This window comes from Lissotriton helveticus, chromosome 10 (genome assembly GCF_964261635.1).
Source record: "Lissotriton helveticus chromosome 10, aLisHel1.1, whole genome shotgun sequence".
Classification (NCBI taxonomy): Eukaryota; Metazoa; Chordata; class Amphibia; order Caudata; family Salamandridae; genus Lissotriton; species Lissotriton helveticus.
The window spans coordinates 597,875,076-597,893,388 of record NC_136071.1 but is presented as its reverse complement, the minus strand read 5'-3'; the positions used below and the strand labels follow the sequence as shown (position 1 = coordinate 597,893,388).

At 44.9% G+C, this 18,313-nt stretch overlaps 1 protein-coding gene across 2 annotated transcripts in view; it reads left to right on the top strand.

Annotated features, from left to right (window-relative positions):
• Window positions 1–6,165: 6,165 nt before the first annotated feature.
• The window catches only part of DNAJA3 (DnaJ heat shock protein family (Hsp40) member A3), a 264,697-nt gene continuing 252,549 nt past the window's right edge, over window positions 6,166–18,313 (top strand). Inside the window, exon 1 of one of the 2 annotated variants that reach the window (XM_078663123.1) lies at window positions 6,166–6,388. In XM_078663123.1, coding sequence (XP_078519249.1) covers window positions 6,235–6,388 — 154 coding nt within the window. In that variant the 5' untranslated portion in view covers window positions 6,166–6,234. The remainder of the gene's footprint in view (window positions 6,389–18,313) is intronic. The other variant, XM_078663124.1, reaches the window with a different exon arrangement.

The window sequence follows — 18,313 nt, the reverse complement described above, 5'->3', positions numbered from 1 at the left end:
TAACATACTCGAAGACTCCCCTTCTACATGTCTCAAGCTCTTCAGTTTTCTGTCAAAGACTTTGTACTGTTCACCACCGCTGATCCCAGGCATGTACGGCTGAACTTGGGTTTTATTGGACACTCTCTGAGATAATGTCCCCTTTTCACACAATACAAACATAACCTGTTTTTTCTCCTATAATCTCTCTCATCCACCGTCAATTAAGCTCTCACCGTTCCAATTTCCATTGGTTCAGGGACGGACACTCCAGTATACAGAGATCGAGTCCTTTCAAAACGAGGGGGGTATCTCTCTTTTTTCTTGCCTTCCCCTCTTCGCTCCTTCAATCTATGATCCAAACGCATTACTAGCTCGATTAATGCAGAACATGTTTGAGGTTGGGGATCCACTTGGGCAATCACGTCTTTTAATTCCTCTCTAAGGCCCTGATAAAAGATAGCGGATTGTTTGCTTTCTGGCCATTGTGTTTCTGCTACCAACCTTCGGAAGGTGTTCAAATATACTATCAAGTCTTTATTTCCTTGTCTCAATTCGAGTAATTCCCTATCTGCAGAAAAGGTGTCTGCCCTGCGGTCAAAGGTTTTTTCGAACTCCTCTCTAAAAGCGTCCCAATCATGCAACATAGGATCGTCTCTTCTAACAAAAGGGACTGCCCACTGGGCGGAATCTCCAGCTAGATAGGAAATGAGAAAAGCCACTCTAGCCTGATTTGTAGAAAACAGCTTAGGCTTACAATTGAAATGCAGCAGGATCTGAGTTATAAAAACCTGAACCTTGTGAATGTCTCCTGTGAATTTTTCTGGTGGTGCAAGAGGTATAGGTGTAGGGATTTCCACTATCATAGAAATTGTTGAGGGCTGTGCTGGGTTACCAAATTCAAAAGGATTCCGCTGCATCCTATCTACTCTTGCCTGTAAAGAAGCGGTTTCATTACGTGAAGCCGAAAGCTCTACCTGTACTGTGGCTAGTGCCGCCATGACGTCGTCTATTGTGGCCATTCCAGAATCAGCTAGACCGGGAGGTTAAAAAACTACATGCTGGGTCTCACTTCTTCCATTTATGCCAGATGGTACAAGCACCTGATTCCAAGCATAACATTTTTCCTCCAGGGTAAGATAGCAGGTATTAATAGCTTTTTTATACTCAAGCTGGTGCCATCTAGTGATTGGCTAGTTAATCATTAATAATAACCACCTGGTGCTAGCTTGCTACAATATATTTGTTATTATTGTAACGTCAACGCCATTAATTATAAAAGCCATTTTAGCACATCTCATCTCTTACACTGTCCCTACTGATGCACAACTTTGTACCATTATAATTTGTGTTTCTTTTTTGGTAAACTTTCTCCTGTAAATCTATTCTCTTTTGCTGTAGAAATGGCTACAAATATGTGTTGTACTTGCACCGCATTTGCCTACACACTATGAACGTAGACGTTGATGGTTATGAACGTTGATCGAGATGACAATGTATCTGACTGGGACAGCTGAAGACTGACACAGTCCTCTTTTTGGAGGGCAATTCATAATCGTAAAATTGCCAAGCCACTAGACCGGATAGTGGACGATATATTTCTGTGCCTCACTTCCACGAGGTGGCTGCTTTCATAGGTACTGTTAGGGAACAGTGCCACTGGCTCCACACTGCTGTTCCTATCCCGTCCCTTCTCCTAGGCTAGTGGCATTGAGGGCGGGGCAGCCACCAGGCAGAGCACTGAGAGGCCCGTAGTTGAAGATTTAATTTTTTAAAAAAATATAATGATCAAAGTGGGCGCCGTGCTACAACATTGAGTATGGTGCCACTGTATATTAAATTAAGCGAGCGCCATGATCAAGCGTGATGCCCGTGCATATTAAATTAAGCAGGTGCTGTGCTACATCATCAAGTACGGTGCCTGTGCACATTAAATGTATGCGCATGGTGGCCGTGAAACGAGCACCATGATGGTAAAAATACCAAGTGCACAGATGCCAAGCACCGGCATCTCATTGCTCTTTACACCTGTGCTGACTACCTCGCCATGGCAGCTGAGATCGAGGCTGAGCAAGAGGGCTGGTACCAAGTGCAGCGTCCATATCGGGCGTGCGGTTGCATAAAGAAAGTAATGTAAAAGTATCAAGCAAGGCAACTGGCCGTGTAGCAGCATAGCGTGTGCAGGAATGCCAGACTGTGCAAAAGTAAAGAAAGGTGCGAGGTTGCTTAAAGAGAAAGCAACTAATGTAAAAGCCTTACCAAATATAAAGCGGGAAGGGAGCATTGTTCAAAGCTAAAGCGCAGCGTCTATGATTGGGCGCTATGCTGTCAGGAAAACAGGGTGGGGTTGGGGAGAGCCTGTTGTGTCTGCAACAGCAGCTAGAAGAAAGACATTTGAGAAAATAGTGCTCAAAAAACGCAAATAAAACATACTGAGTAATAAGACATGCAACAGGGGCAGTACTTATGGGAGGTTACAACAGGAGAGGAGGTGGTACTAAGGAGGGACTACTAAGCCCATTGACCAATAGAAAGCCACCATTTACAAAGGACAGTAACAGGAGCCAATTAAATAGATGGGTGGAGCTTCATGCCCATATCCTGAATACAGAAGACACACAATTGATGGACGGGATGCACAACAAAACATTCACCCCCAGTCAAGAGATCTGGGTTAAATCCATCATTCTTTTGCTCACCAGCCACCCCAGTTTAAACCTAGCCATATGCAAATCAGTCTTGACCTTGTGCGTCATGGGAACAGTCCAGCCCGAACTGGCAAGCCAGGTCCTCCCTGGACCGCAAACAAGCACACTAGGACCGGTTTCGGGGTTTCACACCTCATCAGCCAGGATAGCTTGAATCCTGGGGCACAGGGAGCCCGGGACCCACGTCAAAGAGACAGCACAAGCACTGCTTAGGGAAGACTTAAAAACCCGGTTCCGATTTGCTTTTGGTAATACATATATATAGGGGGATTTATAGAGCGCATGGTGACGCCGACGGCGTGTCCCCGCGCTGAGATCCTAGTGCAGGCTGGAGGGGAGGGAGGAGAATCACTATTGGGAGTAGAGAAGTGTTTTCAGTTTAGCTCTAAAGGTGGCCTCTGAGGGTTCCAGGCGGAGCGCCACAGGGAGTTCATTCCAACTGGACGCTGCCAGGTACCTAAAGGACCTGCCACCCATCCTGGCTTTGGACACCTTAGGAATGGCCAGGCGTCGCGTGCCAGATGATCTGAGGGAACGCACAGGCTCATATTGTGTCAGAAGGTCTTGCAAGGGGAGAGATGATCCGGTGGCACGTGCAGAGTGCTTTGAATTTCACCCTGTTTCTCACCGGGAGCCAGTGGAGTGCTTGAAGCGCGGATTTTGAGGCTGATCTTCTAGGCCGTCTGAGGACCAGCCGGGCTGCGGCATTTTGTAAGACCTGCAGACGGTTTAAGTTCTTCTCGAGGGTCCCCAAGTAGAGCAGGTTGCCATAGTCCATTTTGGAGGTGACTAAGGCGTGCACAAGTGTTTGGCGGGCTTTGATGGGAATGAACTCCAAGACCTTCCTAAGGGTCTTGAGGGTCCCAAAGCACGAGCCGATCACACGGTTGACCTGAGGTCCGAAAGTGAGTTTAGAGTCGAACCAAACACCGAGATTCCTTGCCTCCTGGCATGGGACTGGTGTGGGTCCTAGGCAGGGTGGCCACCACTCTGATGTCCAGGCTGCTTGGTCTCCCCCCACCACCAGCACCTCAGTCTTGCCTCCGTTGAGCTTGAGACAGTTGGCAGACATCCAGGCAGCAAGATCTTGCATGCATGCTCTGAAGATGTCTGCCGACAGACCGGGCGCTCGCGATAGGGAGATGACGAGTTGTGTATCGTCAGCGTACGATACCATGCGCAGGCCGTGACTTTCCACTATAGTGGCAACCGGCGCAACATAAAGATTAAAAAGTGTCGGGCTCAGAGACGAGCCCTGCGGGACCCCCTGATCGAGGGCCACTCGCTCTGAGTAACAGTCACCCAGTCTGACTTGGAAACCACGTCCGGATAGAAACGACTGGATCCATTTTAGAGCTGCGCCTCCTACCCCTCCATTGTTCAGACACTGTAGCAGGATGGAATGAGCTACAGTGTCGAACGCGGCGCTCAGGTCTAATAGGATCAGGGCCATGGTGTGGCCCTCGTCAACACCCTGCCTGATGGTTTCGGTTGCCATGAGGAGAGCCGACTCCGTTGAGTGTCGGGGCCGGAATCCAAACTGGGTAGGGTGTAGGAGGCTCGTGTTCTCCACAAATTGCATTAATTGCAAGTTGGCCACCTTCTCTGCCACTTTGGAGAAGTAGGGTAGAAGGGAGATGGGACGCAGATTCTCCAGCTTATCGAAGCTGATATTGGGCTTCTTGCGGAGGGGAAGCACCACAGCTTGTTTCCATTCCATAGGCAAACTGCTGGAGTTAAAAGAAGTATCCAGCAGATGCCTAATGTATGGTTCGAGTGTCGTCAAGCTATCGCCCAACCGTTTGGGAGATGATGGGTCCCGTGGGGAACCTGACTTTACTGATTTACAAATTCTGATCAGGTCTTCTCCTGGTGGAGTGGAGAATTTAAGCAACACATTTTGTCCCTCATCCTCTCTGTCATGGATTTTAATCTCCCCTCCTGCCACCGGTAGGATAGGGAATGCTGAATAGATTTTGGAAACTTTGTCGCTGAAATACTCAGCAATGCGATTGCATGCTGTGACTGATCGGTCCTCTAGTTCTGTCGAGGACTGGGGGACAGCCAGGGATTTGTAGACACAGAATAATTCCTTGGCTGAATTTTCAGCATCCATAATTCTAGTGGCATAGTAGTCCGTTTTAGCTTTTTTGATTAGATTGTGGTATAGTCGTCTGTTAATGAGATATTTTTCTCTTACTAGGCTGTCATAGGCTGACCGCCACTGCCTTTCTGCCCGTTTACAGTTCTTCTTGGCACTCCGTAGTTCCTTGTTGAACCAGGGTGCCGTTCTTTGTTTGCGACCATCCCCCTTTGAGTGGCCCAAGGGGGCCGTGAGGTCAAGGGCCGCAGTAATACGAGCGTTGAGCAGTTTGTTTGCCGTATCCGCGTCGTCACCCCCAGGGGGGCCCTCTGCTATAAGGGCTTCGTTGAAGTCAGGTAAAGAGAACCTGGCCCAATTACGCCTGGGGTAGTTGAGGGGGGAGGGATCTAGCACCTTCTGTTTTGGGAGGGAGATTGCAAATGGTACCAGGAAATGATATTATTTCTATTTTTTAACGTTGCAAGTCCACCAATCAACCTCCCAGTTTTCATTTCAATTACTAGGAAATTTCATATGTTGTGAATTATGCAGACTAGCCGATAAAAATAACAGTTGATAAAACTATAATCGGTTTCATGGACCCTAAACTTCGTCTTTGGTATTTTTAACAGAGACGGGCCTATAAAAGTGAATAATTATTGTAAAACAAGATACAAACGCTAACAGATAACAAAACAGTTAACAATTTTAAAAGGTTTTGACACTTTAAATTGTATTTCTGACATAATGAAAAATAAATAACGTTTTCGGCTTCTGTACTTCTACAAATATTGCCAGCAGAGCAAGTGAAGGTCCAGAAAACGTATAGCTCGAAACAAGATGCCAGGAGATGCAAGGTTCTGCAATCAAAGTAGCACTCTAGTTATTTGGTAGACCGCTTCAGCAGCCTACCATGACGAAAAGAAAAAAAAACTACATTTCCCGGTAGCTGTTCTTACTCATGAGTGCTTTGGTAGTTTTAAAAGCTGTACGTATGGCTGATCCCATTCTACAATGGCTTCCACACTCTCTTCTTCCAGAGCTTCTCGGTATTCTTAGCTTCTTCCTTCAGCTGCACCATCGGGCCAAGCAGCCCGTGTGCTTTCGCAGAGAGGCTACGGTTAGAACATTTCTGATACGTTAGAACATTTCTACCCTATTTTACAGAATGTTAATACTTTTAATTTTTGCAAAAATATTTTGAGAAATGGAATTAGTACTATAATTAACATGACTCTTGCAGAATTTTAGGTGGAAGTTACAAGCCCCCCAAAGTCTTAGAGGGATGGAGTCGGAATAATGATATGACGTTCCCTACTTCTATCTACACTACTCTGCTGGCCTCAGGGCTCAATCGAAGCCGCTGCTGAAGTAAACAGACAGCATTGTGACTCGCACCTGCGCAGTGCGACGTCGTTGCCACGCCCCCCGATTCTGCGCAGTGCCTTCCTGTGCCCGGCAGACATGGCGGCTCGGTGCTCCTCACGTTGGCTGTCGGTCACTGTGTCCCGGGGCCTGTGGAGCCGTGCCCTGCAGCGCCTGGGGGAAACGGGGCGGGGCCCGCGGGCAGTCCTTGCTCTCACAGCCCAAGGAGGAGTTACAACCGAGAAACTAAGAGGTAAGAGCGTAGGTGCAATGACCCTGGTCTATGTGCATGACAGCAAGGCGAAGTGTATGGGCCGGTATTGACCTTTGGGACAGCGTGGGATTTATTTTGACGGTTTACAGTACAGTTGACTGTGGGCGATATACTCAAGTGATATGTAAGTTTTTTATTTCACAAATCTTTATACGTTTGTCTTACTGACGCATTTATTGCGAACTAAACTGCGCTTCCCAGAATACACAAATTTGTTAAATTAAAGCGCAGGACTGGAAGCCAGAGTGCACTTTGGTGATCTGGTAACCGAATCTTCTCGTTGTTATACTTTGCTCAGGAGGATTTCTGTTCTGCAGCTGTGATAACACAGGGAAGTGCATTCACAAAAATGTGTCCCAGAACAAGAATATCTCCATGAACTGATTTACATTGTAAAGAATGAGACTCGGGAGGTATAAAACGTATTGTTTTAATCAAGATTGCAATAAAAAAGTATAAAACATCACACAATGTAAGTATTGGAAAATGTCAAACGAAACTTCTAAAGTTATAGAATTCTAAAACCATGACATGCAAGACACCGGCATCTTTGCGGGTAGACTCATGGGTACACTTCCGAATATGAGCATAATCTTTAAATCACATAGTTAATAATTACTGTATCTGATCTAAAAATTTCCTTAAAAAAAGATGTAATTTCTTAAATTCCGTTTCTACACGCAAAGTAAATTAACATCTACTGATACGCCAGTGGTGGCTGGTGGAATTTGAAAGTGGTGGGCGTATGCAGAACGAATCAACGTATGCTTAACTGTTCTATCTGTACTGGCTGTCCTGCCTGTCACTGTTCCCATTTTTCTTTCTCTAAAAGTCATTCTGCCAATGTTACGTTTCTGTCTTGGTTTGTCTTTTTCCATTCCACTCCGTATACCTGCCTGTATCTTACTGGTTGCTTGTATTTTACTCTAGGTGTGTCTGCTTTTCTATCTCTGTTAGCCTGTTTATTCCTTACTTTGTCATTCTGTCGATTTCACTGTCTTTCTGAGTATCTGTCTGGTGCCCCGTCTCTCTCTCTCTACGTTGGTGATAACTCAGTGGGCCTCACAACCTCGTTCTTTTATACCCCTAAAGTAGCATATTAATGATACAAGCTGAAGATTATATTTCATATTTTATCAGGATGGATGGATGGATGGATGGATGGATAGGTTTTTATATAGCGCAATATCACCGTCAGGTCTCAAAGCGCTTTGCATCGGGAACCCGTCCTGGTTTTTCCCTGTGAGATAGCCCCTACTGGGTATCCCCAAGGTGAAAGCCAGACATCCTGCCGCGGGGGGGGCCGTAGTGGAGATTAAGCAAGCTAATGCCCAGAGTTGCAGAGTGTGAACCTGTGATTCGAGTAGGCACCGAAGCGAGAATTACCGAGTCCGTGGACATTTTGGGCTCAAGACCCTGCCGCGTCGGGAATTGAACCCTGGTCCCGGGTCTGATCTCAGCATCCGGGTCTGCCTCCTCTAACCAGTCAGCCACACTTCTCCACTCCACATAAAAAACAGACAAGCTCTTAAAATGTAAGGTCGCCGTATTTTTGCAGAGCCCCAGTAATAAGTTCATAAACCGTTTTTGCTGTGAAGGTTATCGTAAGTAAACAAAGTGAATGGGTGCCGCAGCACCGACTTTTGCCATTGCAAGAATTATTAACTGTGTTAAATAACCCGGAAACCAATGTGAAACCAATCCTCTGAAACCTCTCTGGTCAGTGGTCACCCATAAAACCTCATCATTGTTACAGTGAAAATGTGGCGTCTAGGATGCAGCGTTTATTAATTCACAGCAGTCAGGAAAAGGTGGCAGCACTTACGTTTAATCTTGGAGTATTACTGTATGTCGACTCGCCACAAATCGTACCTTGTGTGCACCCACATGCGTTTCACAGCCTAAGCATATGCAAATGACTGTCTGACCCGTCGCGGCTGGCATGAAGGGGCGAGAGTTAATTTAATGAATAGAACTTACCATGCATCTCCTCCGGTTCCGCGAACTAACTTCTCTCCGCTCAACAGGAAACTAACTGCAGTGCCAAATCAGGAGATTGGATGCGACGGGGGGCTGGGCGGCTGGCATTTGATAGGGCATGGGGCGACATTACAAAAAACACGTCACCGCCCCAACATGAGCCTATCTTTAGACGCCTGCACTAAACTAGGCATGCGCAGCATACCTAATGGGTCGTGAATGTGAGTGAGGGACAACGCTCCTCACTCACATGCGCAGTCAGATGGCCCATCTTCTGGACTCCTGCTCTAGCGGCTTACCTGCGTGCGCTGTGCGTTGACAAGCGCACTTTCACAAGTGAAGCACAGGCCGGCCTGGAAATGTAAACAGACGAATTGTGAAAGCAATTCGTCTGCATACATTCCTGTTGCTGGCCGGAACTGCAGAGAGCAGTTTCTTTTGCGGGGCGCTGCCCCGGCGCCCCTATGGACCAGCCGCCACTGTGATACGCTGAAGGGGGTACATTAAAAACCACGAGGATCCTCAAGACTATAACTATGGTCCCCAGAGCTCCCCTTTCCCATGCGCCAGTATGGACATGGCCAAAGCTAGGTCTTTGTTTTTCAGTCTAGATCTTGGAATCCTGATTTTACAATGGGACGACTATCACTACACACCCCAAAATACACCGGAGAGTTGAGAACTCTGGATCTGTAGAGTGTAGGGAGATATGTGACAAATTGGTTACTATCCATTGACAAATATAGGGGATTGGGTGGTGGTCGGTCAGCGATTGGGTGTGTCAGTGATAGATGAATGTCCATTTGTGGCAACAGCGAAAGTACATTAAAATAGCATTTTGCTGCAATTGACTTGGCTGTGGAGCACACCAAAGTAGATACAAGTTTGAACTTGCATGATTGGTCACCTTTTCTGGCGTATTGCAAGTTGTGGCTTGTGTGGCAAGTAGCCTTCTCCTCGTCAAGACTACATGGCAAGACCAGCTGCACAACTACACGGAATTACTTCCACACAAGTCGAGACCCAAGGACATCTGGGGTCCGCTTACTGCGTACCTTCAACGACTACAAACCGACTCTCAGTCGGATGACGATGAGCCAGGACGTGCGACTATTCCTGCGACACCAGACACAGCACTTCACTCCTAAGGGGTCGTACACGATGTTTCCCTCTCCACTACAAGCACCGCACCTTCCGTACACAACCCCTCCTGTGTCCCTGCACACTGAGACTCCTGTCTTGTGCTTCCAGAGTAGAGTAGCCCGTCCGCGCAATTTGGAACCTGCATTCCACTCTCACCTGCGAATTGCACCCCGTGGCAGTCCTAGTATTCAGAACCACCTAGCTGATTATACACGTGCCCTGTGACCCACTTGCCATGCACGTAGCACACAGTAGTACCCACTGCACCTAACCCGTCCCCATACTCACACAGCAGCTTAGGCTGCAGCTAATGGGATGGTTTATAGATAGGAAAACAGCCTAATACAGGCCGCTGAGTTTGTTGGATATTTTTGGTTAAGGTTATGTTGATTTAGTTGGTATAGAAGGGTAGAAAAACTGAAAAAATTGTGAAACCTCAGGCATTCTATTTCCTATATCCATTGTTATTCTCTGTACTTTGCAAATGCTTCCTTACACTGCTCCCAATAGCCCTTTTTTCGCGGCCGGCCCTGAGGGGTTGTAGGCGGCTTGCTGTGTCAGTCTAATATCCCCTTAAGGTATGGTACTCTCCCAAGATGATGCAGTGGCTGCCGGCCTGATCATGCAGGTTGTAAATGTAAATGTAAATGTACAGGAATTTATATAGCGCAAATCATCAAGCGGTTTCTAAGCGCTTGCTTAGGGAACCCGTCCTGGTATTCCCCTGTGAGATAACCCCGGCAGGGTATCCGCAAGGTGAAAGCCAGGCATCCCGCCGCGAGGGGCCGTTGTGGAGATTAAGCAAGCTATTGCCCAGAGTCGCAGAGTGTGAACCCGTGAATCAAGTAGGCACCGGAGCGAGAATTGTCGAGTCCATGGACATTTTAGGACTCAAGACCCCGCCGAGCCGGGAATTGAACCCTGGTCCCGGGCTGCCTTCTGCTTCCAGGTCTGCCTCCTCTAACCAGTGAGCCACACTTCTCCACTTTTTTTTTTTTTTTTTAGTTGTAGGCGACAAAGCTGTGTAACCTCTACTGATCAAAATAAAGGTTTAAAAAAAAAAAAAAAAAAGTAGCCTTCTCCTGAGGCCGGAATTTTTTACTCCGGGTGGAGGTCAGGTCAGACACCCGATCTCAGATAGTTTAACCTAGTGATCTGGTACCGGAGTTCCTAGAGTATGGTTATCTCAAACTTTTAGAAAAGTGCATGCTTACTTGCCTCTACTTGCTCCTTTTTAGGCAGCTAAATGGGAATGATTCAATCACTTCTGTGTCTCAGATAGTTAGACTCCTTTTAAGGTCTCTGTGCAGGAGATTGTCTGTTACCTCTTACACCAATAAGCGCGCAAGCCTTGCCTACACTTCTGTAGGCTTACACTTAACTGCAGTTGCAGCATGCTTACACATTTGACAACACTCTTCCCTTTTCAAAGTCCTGGTCATGAAGAGCTTCATGGAGTGCCTTAAGAGGGTAATCCTTCTGAAAACACTTGCTGCCCCTATATGGAACCTGAATGTGGTGTTCACAAGACTTATGAGCCCTCCTTTCCAGCCCTATGCTCAATTTATCACAATCCTTTCTTGGAAGGTGCCCTTCTTAATAGCAATCGCCTCCTTCCTATGCATTAGTGGGCTTCAGGCTCTTACAATGCAGGGAAGATTCCTGTAGGTGTATAAGGATAGGGGAGTCCTTGGCAAAAACCCACATTTTTGTGCCAAAAGTTGTCTCACCTTTTCACATGAGCCAGATCATTGAGCTGCTTGTCTTTTTCTTGCAACCAGGTCTGTAGCGGAAAGGGCCTTTTACAGCTTAGATGTTAAAAGGGCACCCATTTACTAATTGGTAGGACTAAGTGAATTAGGAAGTCCAATCAACTCTTTGTAGCATATTCAAATTCCATTGGGTTTGCTGAGTCTCTAAAGCAGGCATTGAGAGATGGATCATTAAGAGTTGCTATGCTAATATCAACTGCACACCCCCTGTACCTCTGAAAGCCCACTTCATATGCACTTTAGCTTTTCTAGGTAATGATCCTTGAGCAGATGTCCTCAAAACTGCTACTTGTTCAGCGCCACACTCTTTTACCAAGCATTATTGTGTAGACATTATTTCACTTAAGCAAGCTCTAGTTTGCCAAGCTATCCTTGGAAAACTGTTTTAAAAAAACATCCTCTGCTTACTAGCTACTGCTTTGGAGAGGACCTACTTTACAGTTTTTGCAGAGCCTACGTATTCAGAGCCACACATGCCACGAATGAAAAATAATACTTGCGCTGTAATGAGATTAATTAGTCAAACTGAAATTATAATCTTCAAAAGTCTGTTTGGGAATCGCCATGAATCCCCAAGTTATGGAAAAAATCTGGAGCCTAGCAGGTTGATTGATCAGGTGGGCAGTCTGTTCCTCGGTGGAGCAGTGTGGTGATCCTTCAGAGTGTTACACAGTACCCTCCTGCCCTACTTCAAAATGGCTCAGTACATGCAAATATAGCTTTGCTTAACAAGCAGATGAGGCCATTATTTAATCTTTGCCACATTTAGAGACTGGAGGCATTGCCCAATATCACTTTTACCTGTGTCATAACTCTGGCCCTAATTAATTACTGGTGCAGTTATGTATCGTTTTCGCAGTATGACAAGTCTGCACAAACCTTTCTAATAAACTGTTTCATTTCATTTTGATCTTGAAAATTTCATACAGATAGGTCAAGAGAAAGTGACAAAATTATAAGAGGCATTGGGGAGAGGAATTGTCCTAATGGCTAGGGCGGTCGACCTCAAATCTGAGGAACCGAGTTCGAGTCTCTGCAAGGACGCGCAACCTCCTGTGATTCTGGGCAAATCATGTAATCTCCCCGTGCCTAACAAAAATGAATGTGTCCTCATGTAACGCAACTGGTATCGTGTGTAAAGCGCTCTGATACCAGATACCTTCGGATCAAGTTCGCGCTATATAAACTCTGTATAAAAATAAAATAAGCAGCACTCACAAATAGTATTTTCTCTTGAAATTTCCATAGGAATGTTTTGAGGGGAGAACATATTTTAGGGGCATTAGGCACACAGAGCATGGCCAGTTTCACACCTTGTTTTCTGCAAGCACTGTGATTAGGGCTACTGTGTGCAGGAAGAGGTTGAAGGACGTAGCATGTGCTGCATAGACACAGACGCTGCAGGAGTTTAGTAAACTGGTAGACACAAGTGTGAATTAATGCTCCACCTTGTATGCACTGCTTGCAAGAGTATTTTACTGAAAGTGACTTACAGTGGGCACTCGGCAAAGGTACTGGACAAAGGATGTGGTCAAAGACTAAGGTACTTGTCCACTGCAGGCAGGAAAATTAACCTTGTCCAGAATATAGAGATGTAACGTTGAAGTTGCATTGGCATCCAACCAATGTCCTCTCAGAGACTACATAGATACACGCTCATATGTAGAGAATATGTAACAAACGGACAGTTTTTCTGACAGCAGATGTCAGCAAAACAATAGATACAAACATAAATCTTAATTTCAGATGGTAGCATGCATATGCCTTCTTGAACTGTGGACTCAGACTAAAGACTGCAGTTCCACTGGCCGCATACATATATCCTCTTAGATATTTAATGCATTGGAATACTGGAGTTCAACTTCTTAGAGATTATAAGAAGCTGTAAGACTGCCACTAGAACTGTCAACCATCATATCGCTCTCAGACATTGCACTGAAAAGTTGGTCTGCAGATCCACTGAAGAAAAACAGATGTGCTAATGGCATTATTCTGCTGCGTCAGTGGGGCTGTAACGTTGCACTTCCATTGACATCCAACTGATTTCCTCACTAAGATTACATATATACAAACATTGATACTGTATATACTGACAGTTCTTCGGACTGCATTCATCACAACTGTACATGCTAACATGAATCTGCATTTCAGCTGACCGCATGCATATGCCCACATGCACTGTATTCAGACAAAAGGATGCTGTTCCACTGGCCACAGACTGATGTCCTCTTAAAGATTTCTTGCTGTTGCAGTCTACTATGAGATATTATGCGATACGTAAGGCTGCCTGCTGCACTGTCCACCATCGCATGTTCTTTTATATTGCATTGACAGTATAGTCTGTAGATCCACAGGAGCATTTGGAGGTGGAGCACACTGGGCATCACACATGGCACCAAAGCTCTGTACTAAAATATAGCCCTTTAACCAACACCCTTCTCCCATCCATGCACTACAGATATAGTAACTGTTAACTTGAATGCATAGAAAGACCTTTGATGCCTAAACAAAAGTATAAAAGCACACAGAGACATGCAACAATACAGTTTAGTGGGGGGACAATGAATCACTGACTGCCCCATGAATAGAGAGTTCAGCATGCCCGAGTCTAGTATAAAGCAATGCACAAGATAGCATTTTTAACTTGGGGCATAAAGGAGTGACACTTGAGTTTGCCATCTCTAATGATAATAAGCTGCTTTTATACTGCTGTTTTTCATGGTCAAGGTGTTTAATACAGAGAGAGAAAATTAGTTTAAGTATGCTGAATGGATACTAAGCCTGGTGGGGTCTGAGTGTGAAATGCAGATTTTCAACTTTTTGTAATGAGTAGAAAATCATGATTTTAATAAAGGCACGGAGGCTAATATTATGCATAGTACCTTTATTACAACTCAGGCAGCAGCAACAAAAAAAGGTTAGAATTAGAACACAAACACATTCCAGAACTCTGTACATGTATATTCCCAAAGAACCTGCAGCCATCTTCCTCTTTTGTGCGCTGCGAACATAAATGAAAACCAAAGTCTCTTTTTCTGAACAAATCCCAAATTCTTCTTATAGGAATCCAATCCTCCAATTCTCCAACTTCTCAAAGACAAATTTCTTCTTTAACCTGAATTAGAAACAAAATCAAAACGTTATAACTTGGGCGGGAAGAGTGGAGGGATAATATTAGCCTCCGTGCCTTTATTAAAATCATGATTTTCTACTCATTACAAGATGTTGAAAATCTGCATTTTACATCAAGGCCCGGAGGCTAATATTATGCATGTTCAAAGTTCATCAACAACACTATTCATCACATTCTCCACTGGTTTAAAATAAAATCTCTTAAAAGTGGACTTACAGCTCCAATCAGCAGCCTTCATAATACCACTTAAACTAAAGCCTCTCAAAAAAGCCTTACTTGCCATGGCTCCCCTCACAGAATGTGCTCCAAATACACTAGTATCCATTCCAGCCTTTAACATCACCTCTCTCACCCACCTTGCTAAAGTAGGAGATGAGACAGCCTTAAAAGGTTTCCTCAAAGAAATCAACAACTGAGTACAACCACTTGGCCTCAATTCAAACGTTCTTTTCTCATATTCTTTCAAACAATTGACCACACACAACCTTTTATTCTCAACAAACTGTGGATAAAAAATAGTCCTTGACATAGTCTTTGTTCTCCTTTGTAACTCAAAACAAACACCTTCCGGTTGGAAAAACCTAGAATCCACCTCCAAAGCACTAATATCTGAAACCCTTTTACAAGAAACCAAACATAACAACATAGAAAGTTTCCACGACAAAAATGTATTCTCCAAAAACTCATTTTCACCCCAACTATCTAACTCCTTTGAAACCAAAGAAACATCCCAAAGAGAACCATATTTTGCTTTAGGAGGTAAAACTATACGCACACTTTTAATCAACCTTTTAACTAGTGCATGTTGACCAATAGGAAGACCATCAACCAAAACATGACCTGCTGAAATTGACGACCTGCTAATATTCACAGAATTATAAGCCAGACCTTTCTCAAACAAAATCATAAAAAAATTCACCACATCTACCACAGATGCTGGTATGAGATCCAAATCTCTTTTAAAACACCAACTAGACCATCTTCTCCATGCTGACTTATACACTTTTGTCGTTCCCTTTGACCATGACTTTGTGATGAGACTCTCAGCCTCCTCCGATAATCCATGTATTTGCCATACTCTCCTGAAATCAGCCATGCCATTAGTCTTAGTTGACCTTTTCCCACCAGGTCGTGAACATTCTCCAACGGATCCAGAATAATTTCCCTTATATCCGGTAGCAAGACAGGATCCTCCACCAACAACTCCATCACATCTGGAAACCTCACTTGGGATTTCCAAAATGGAGTTATCAACATCAACTCCGCCTTCTCTCTCCTGACTTTCATTAGAACTCTCTGTATCAATGAGAATGGGGGAAAGGCATAATTCCTTCCTAGCCTCCAATCCTGTAGAAAAGCATCTATCCCTACTGCCTCCGGATCCGGTTTCCAGCTGTAAAACTCTCTTATCTGTCAATTCAACCTGTCCGAAACAAATCTACCCGAAAAGGACCCCATTTCCTCTCCAAACTCTTGAATACTGCCCTGTCCAATTTCCAATTGCTCACATCTTTCAGATACCTTGAAAACCAATCCGCTTCTACGTTGCTCAGTCCTGGAATATACTGAGCCTGAACAATCATCTCCTTCGCCAAGCAAAAATTTCAAAAATCCTTCGCCAAGTTCGCTAGACCCTTCGATCGAGGACCCCCTAACTTGTTCACATACCTCACTGCTGACAGGTTGTCCATCTTCAATAGAACACAACACTTCATCCGATCCTTCATAAAACTTTTCACTGCAAAAGACCCAGCCAGCAGCTCCAGACAATTTATATGCATCTGAGACTCCTCCTTTGACCATTTTCCCCCTGTTGACACCAAGCCACATCTTGCTCCCCATCCATGAAGACTCGCGTCCGACTCTATTTCCACCTCTGGAATTTCTCCAAAAATCGCCTTGCCATTCCATGCATACAGATTCATCATCCACCAATCCAATTCCTCCCTTGAATCCTGATCCAACCATATCCTCTTAGAATGCCTTGCTCCCTTCCTCAGATGATACCCTTTCAATCTCTGCAATGCTCTGTATTGAAGAGGAGCTGGAAAAATCGCCTGAATAGACGCAGACAACAGACCCAACAGCCGAGCCAACTGTCTCAAAGTAACCCAATCCGAATCCAATACTCTCTTCACCTCCTTCCTGATTGTTTTCACTTTCAACATTGGTAATTTCAACACACATTCCAATGTCCATATCTGAAAACCTAAACACTGAATCTCCTGCTGGGGAACCACACAAGACTTCTCCCTGTTCACCACAAAACCGAAATCCTCTATCACCCATATTGCAAATTCTGTCTGTTCCCTCGCAAGATCCTTCTCTTCTGCCATAATCAATAAGTCGCCCAGGTATACAATTAACCGAATTCCTCTCAACCAAGCTGCAACTGGACGCATCACCTTCGTGAAACACCAAGGAGCCGACGTCAAACCAAATGGGAGGCTCTTGAACTGCCATAACCTGCCTTTCCATCTGAACTGTAAATAATCCCTCTGTTCCCTGCACATTGGAATCGTCAAATAGGCATCCTTCAGATCCAACCTCGTTAACCAATCTCCTTTCCTGAATAGATCTCTTAACATATGGATCCCTTCCATTTTGAAATGATTGTACATTACCCAATCGTTCAACTCCTTCAAGTTTATCACTGGATGCATCTTTTTCTCCTTTTCCACTAAAAATATATTGCTTATGAATCCACCTTCTACTATCATCGCTTCCTCTATAGCTCTTTTCTCCTTGAGAGCATCTATTTCTCTTGTCACTAAATCCTCCATTTCCCTTGAAAACCTTAAGCCCATGGATCTCTTGTAATTTCCTCCCATCTCGAAACAAATAGGGCTAGTCTGCCGCCCAACTTTATTTCGGATAGAAGTAGGGTCTTGTAAATTTCTTACCTGAGGCCCCTCTTGTTCTCCGCTCAGAGCACATGCCTCTTCCTCTGCCTCTTTGTCTCTGAGGAAAAAAATTCCCGTGTCCTCCTCTGGATCCATAAAATCCTGAACCATAACCTGCATTGTAGGGTCTTCCTCTGCCAAAATTGCCTCTTGACGTACCTTGCCCTCGGCCGGGAAAACAACCCCGCATTCTCCCGGCCACTCCAAAAACACGCCTAATATCCTTCTGTGCCTTTTCAAGTGAACTGAAGGTATTTACATAACGGAACATGTCCTTAACAAAGTCGTCCCCAAATAATAAACCTTCACACTTTTCACCAGGCTCCTTGCTAGCCAAATCCACCAGCTTCGGATCAATCTTACAGGATTGATTTCCTTCTCTCAATACTCAAGGAAGTATTTGCATTTCCTAATAGGCGTATAGCCCTTTGTATCCATTGGCGTAACTCCGCCACGTCAATCCCGATGGTATTCGTATGCGCCTGTTCGCATATATCAAAAATCTTTGTTAAAGGGCTCAAAATGTCCAATAACCTATCCTGGCACCCTTTTAAACCTTTCTCAAGACCCCTTCTTGGATCCTTTCCAGTTTTGTTAATGAAAGCCAGCATCCTCTGATCCAGCTCCGGAGTGTAGGCCACTTTACTTTCTAAGCATGGTCTTGGACACTCACTACGCATGCGTATCCTCACCTCCTTTGGAATCTCTCTCCTCATCCAAAAGCGAACATACTTCGCAACATGTTCCACCGGTGTCCATTGGGGCGATAATGGATGCTGTATGAGCAAAGGGTCAAACATCTCCTCCCCTTGAGGATCCTATATTTCATTTTCTTCAACTTTAATGTATTTTTCCATTAACTTCCTCTTTTTTAGGGGAACCTCCTCCACATCTGAGTCCTCTTAATTAGAGCTACATGTTAACTCCATGTCACCACTTGAGCTAGTATCACATGCAACTGTTTCATTTTCTG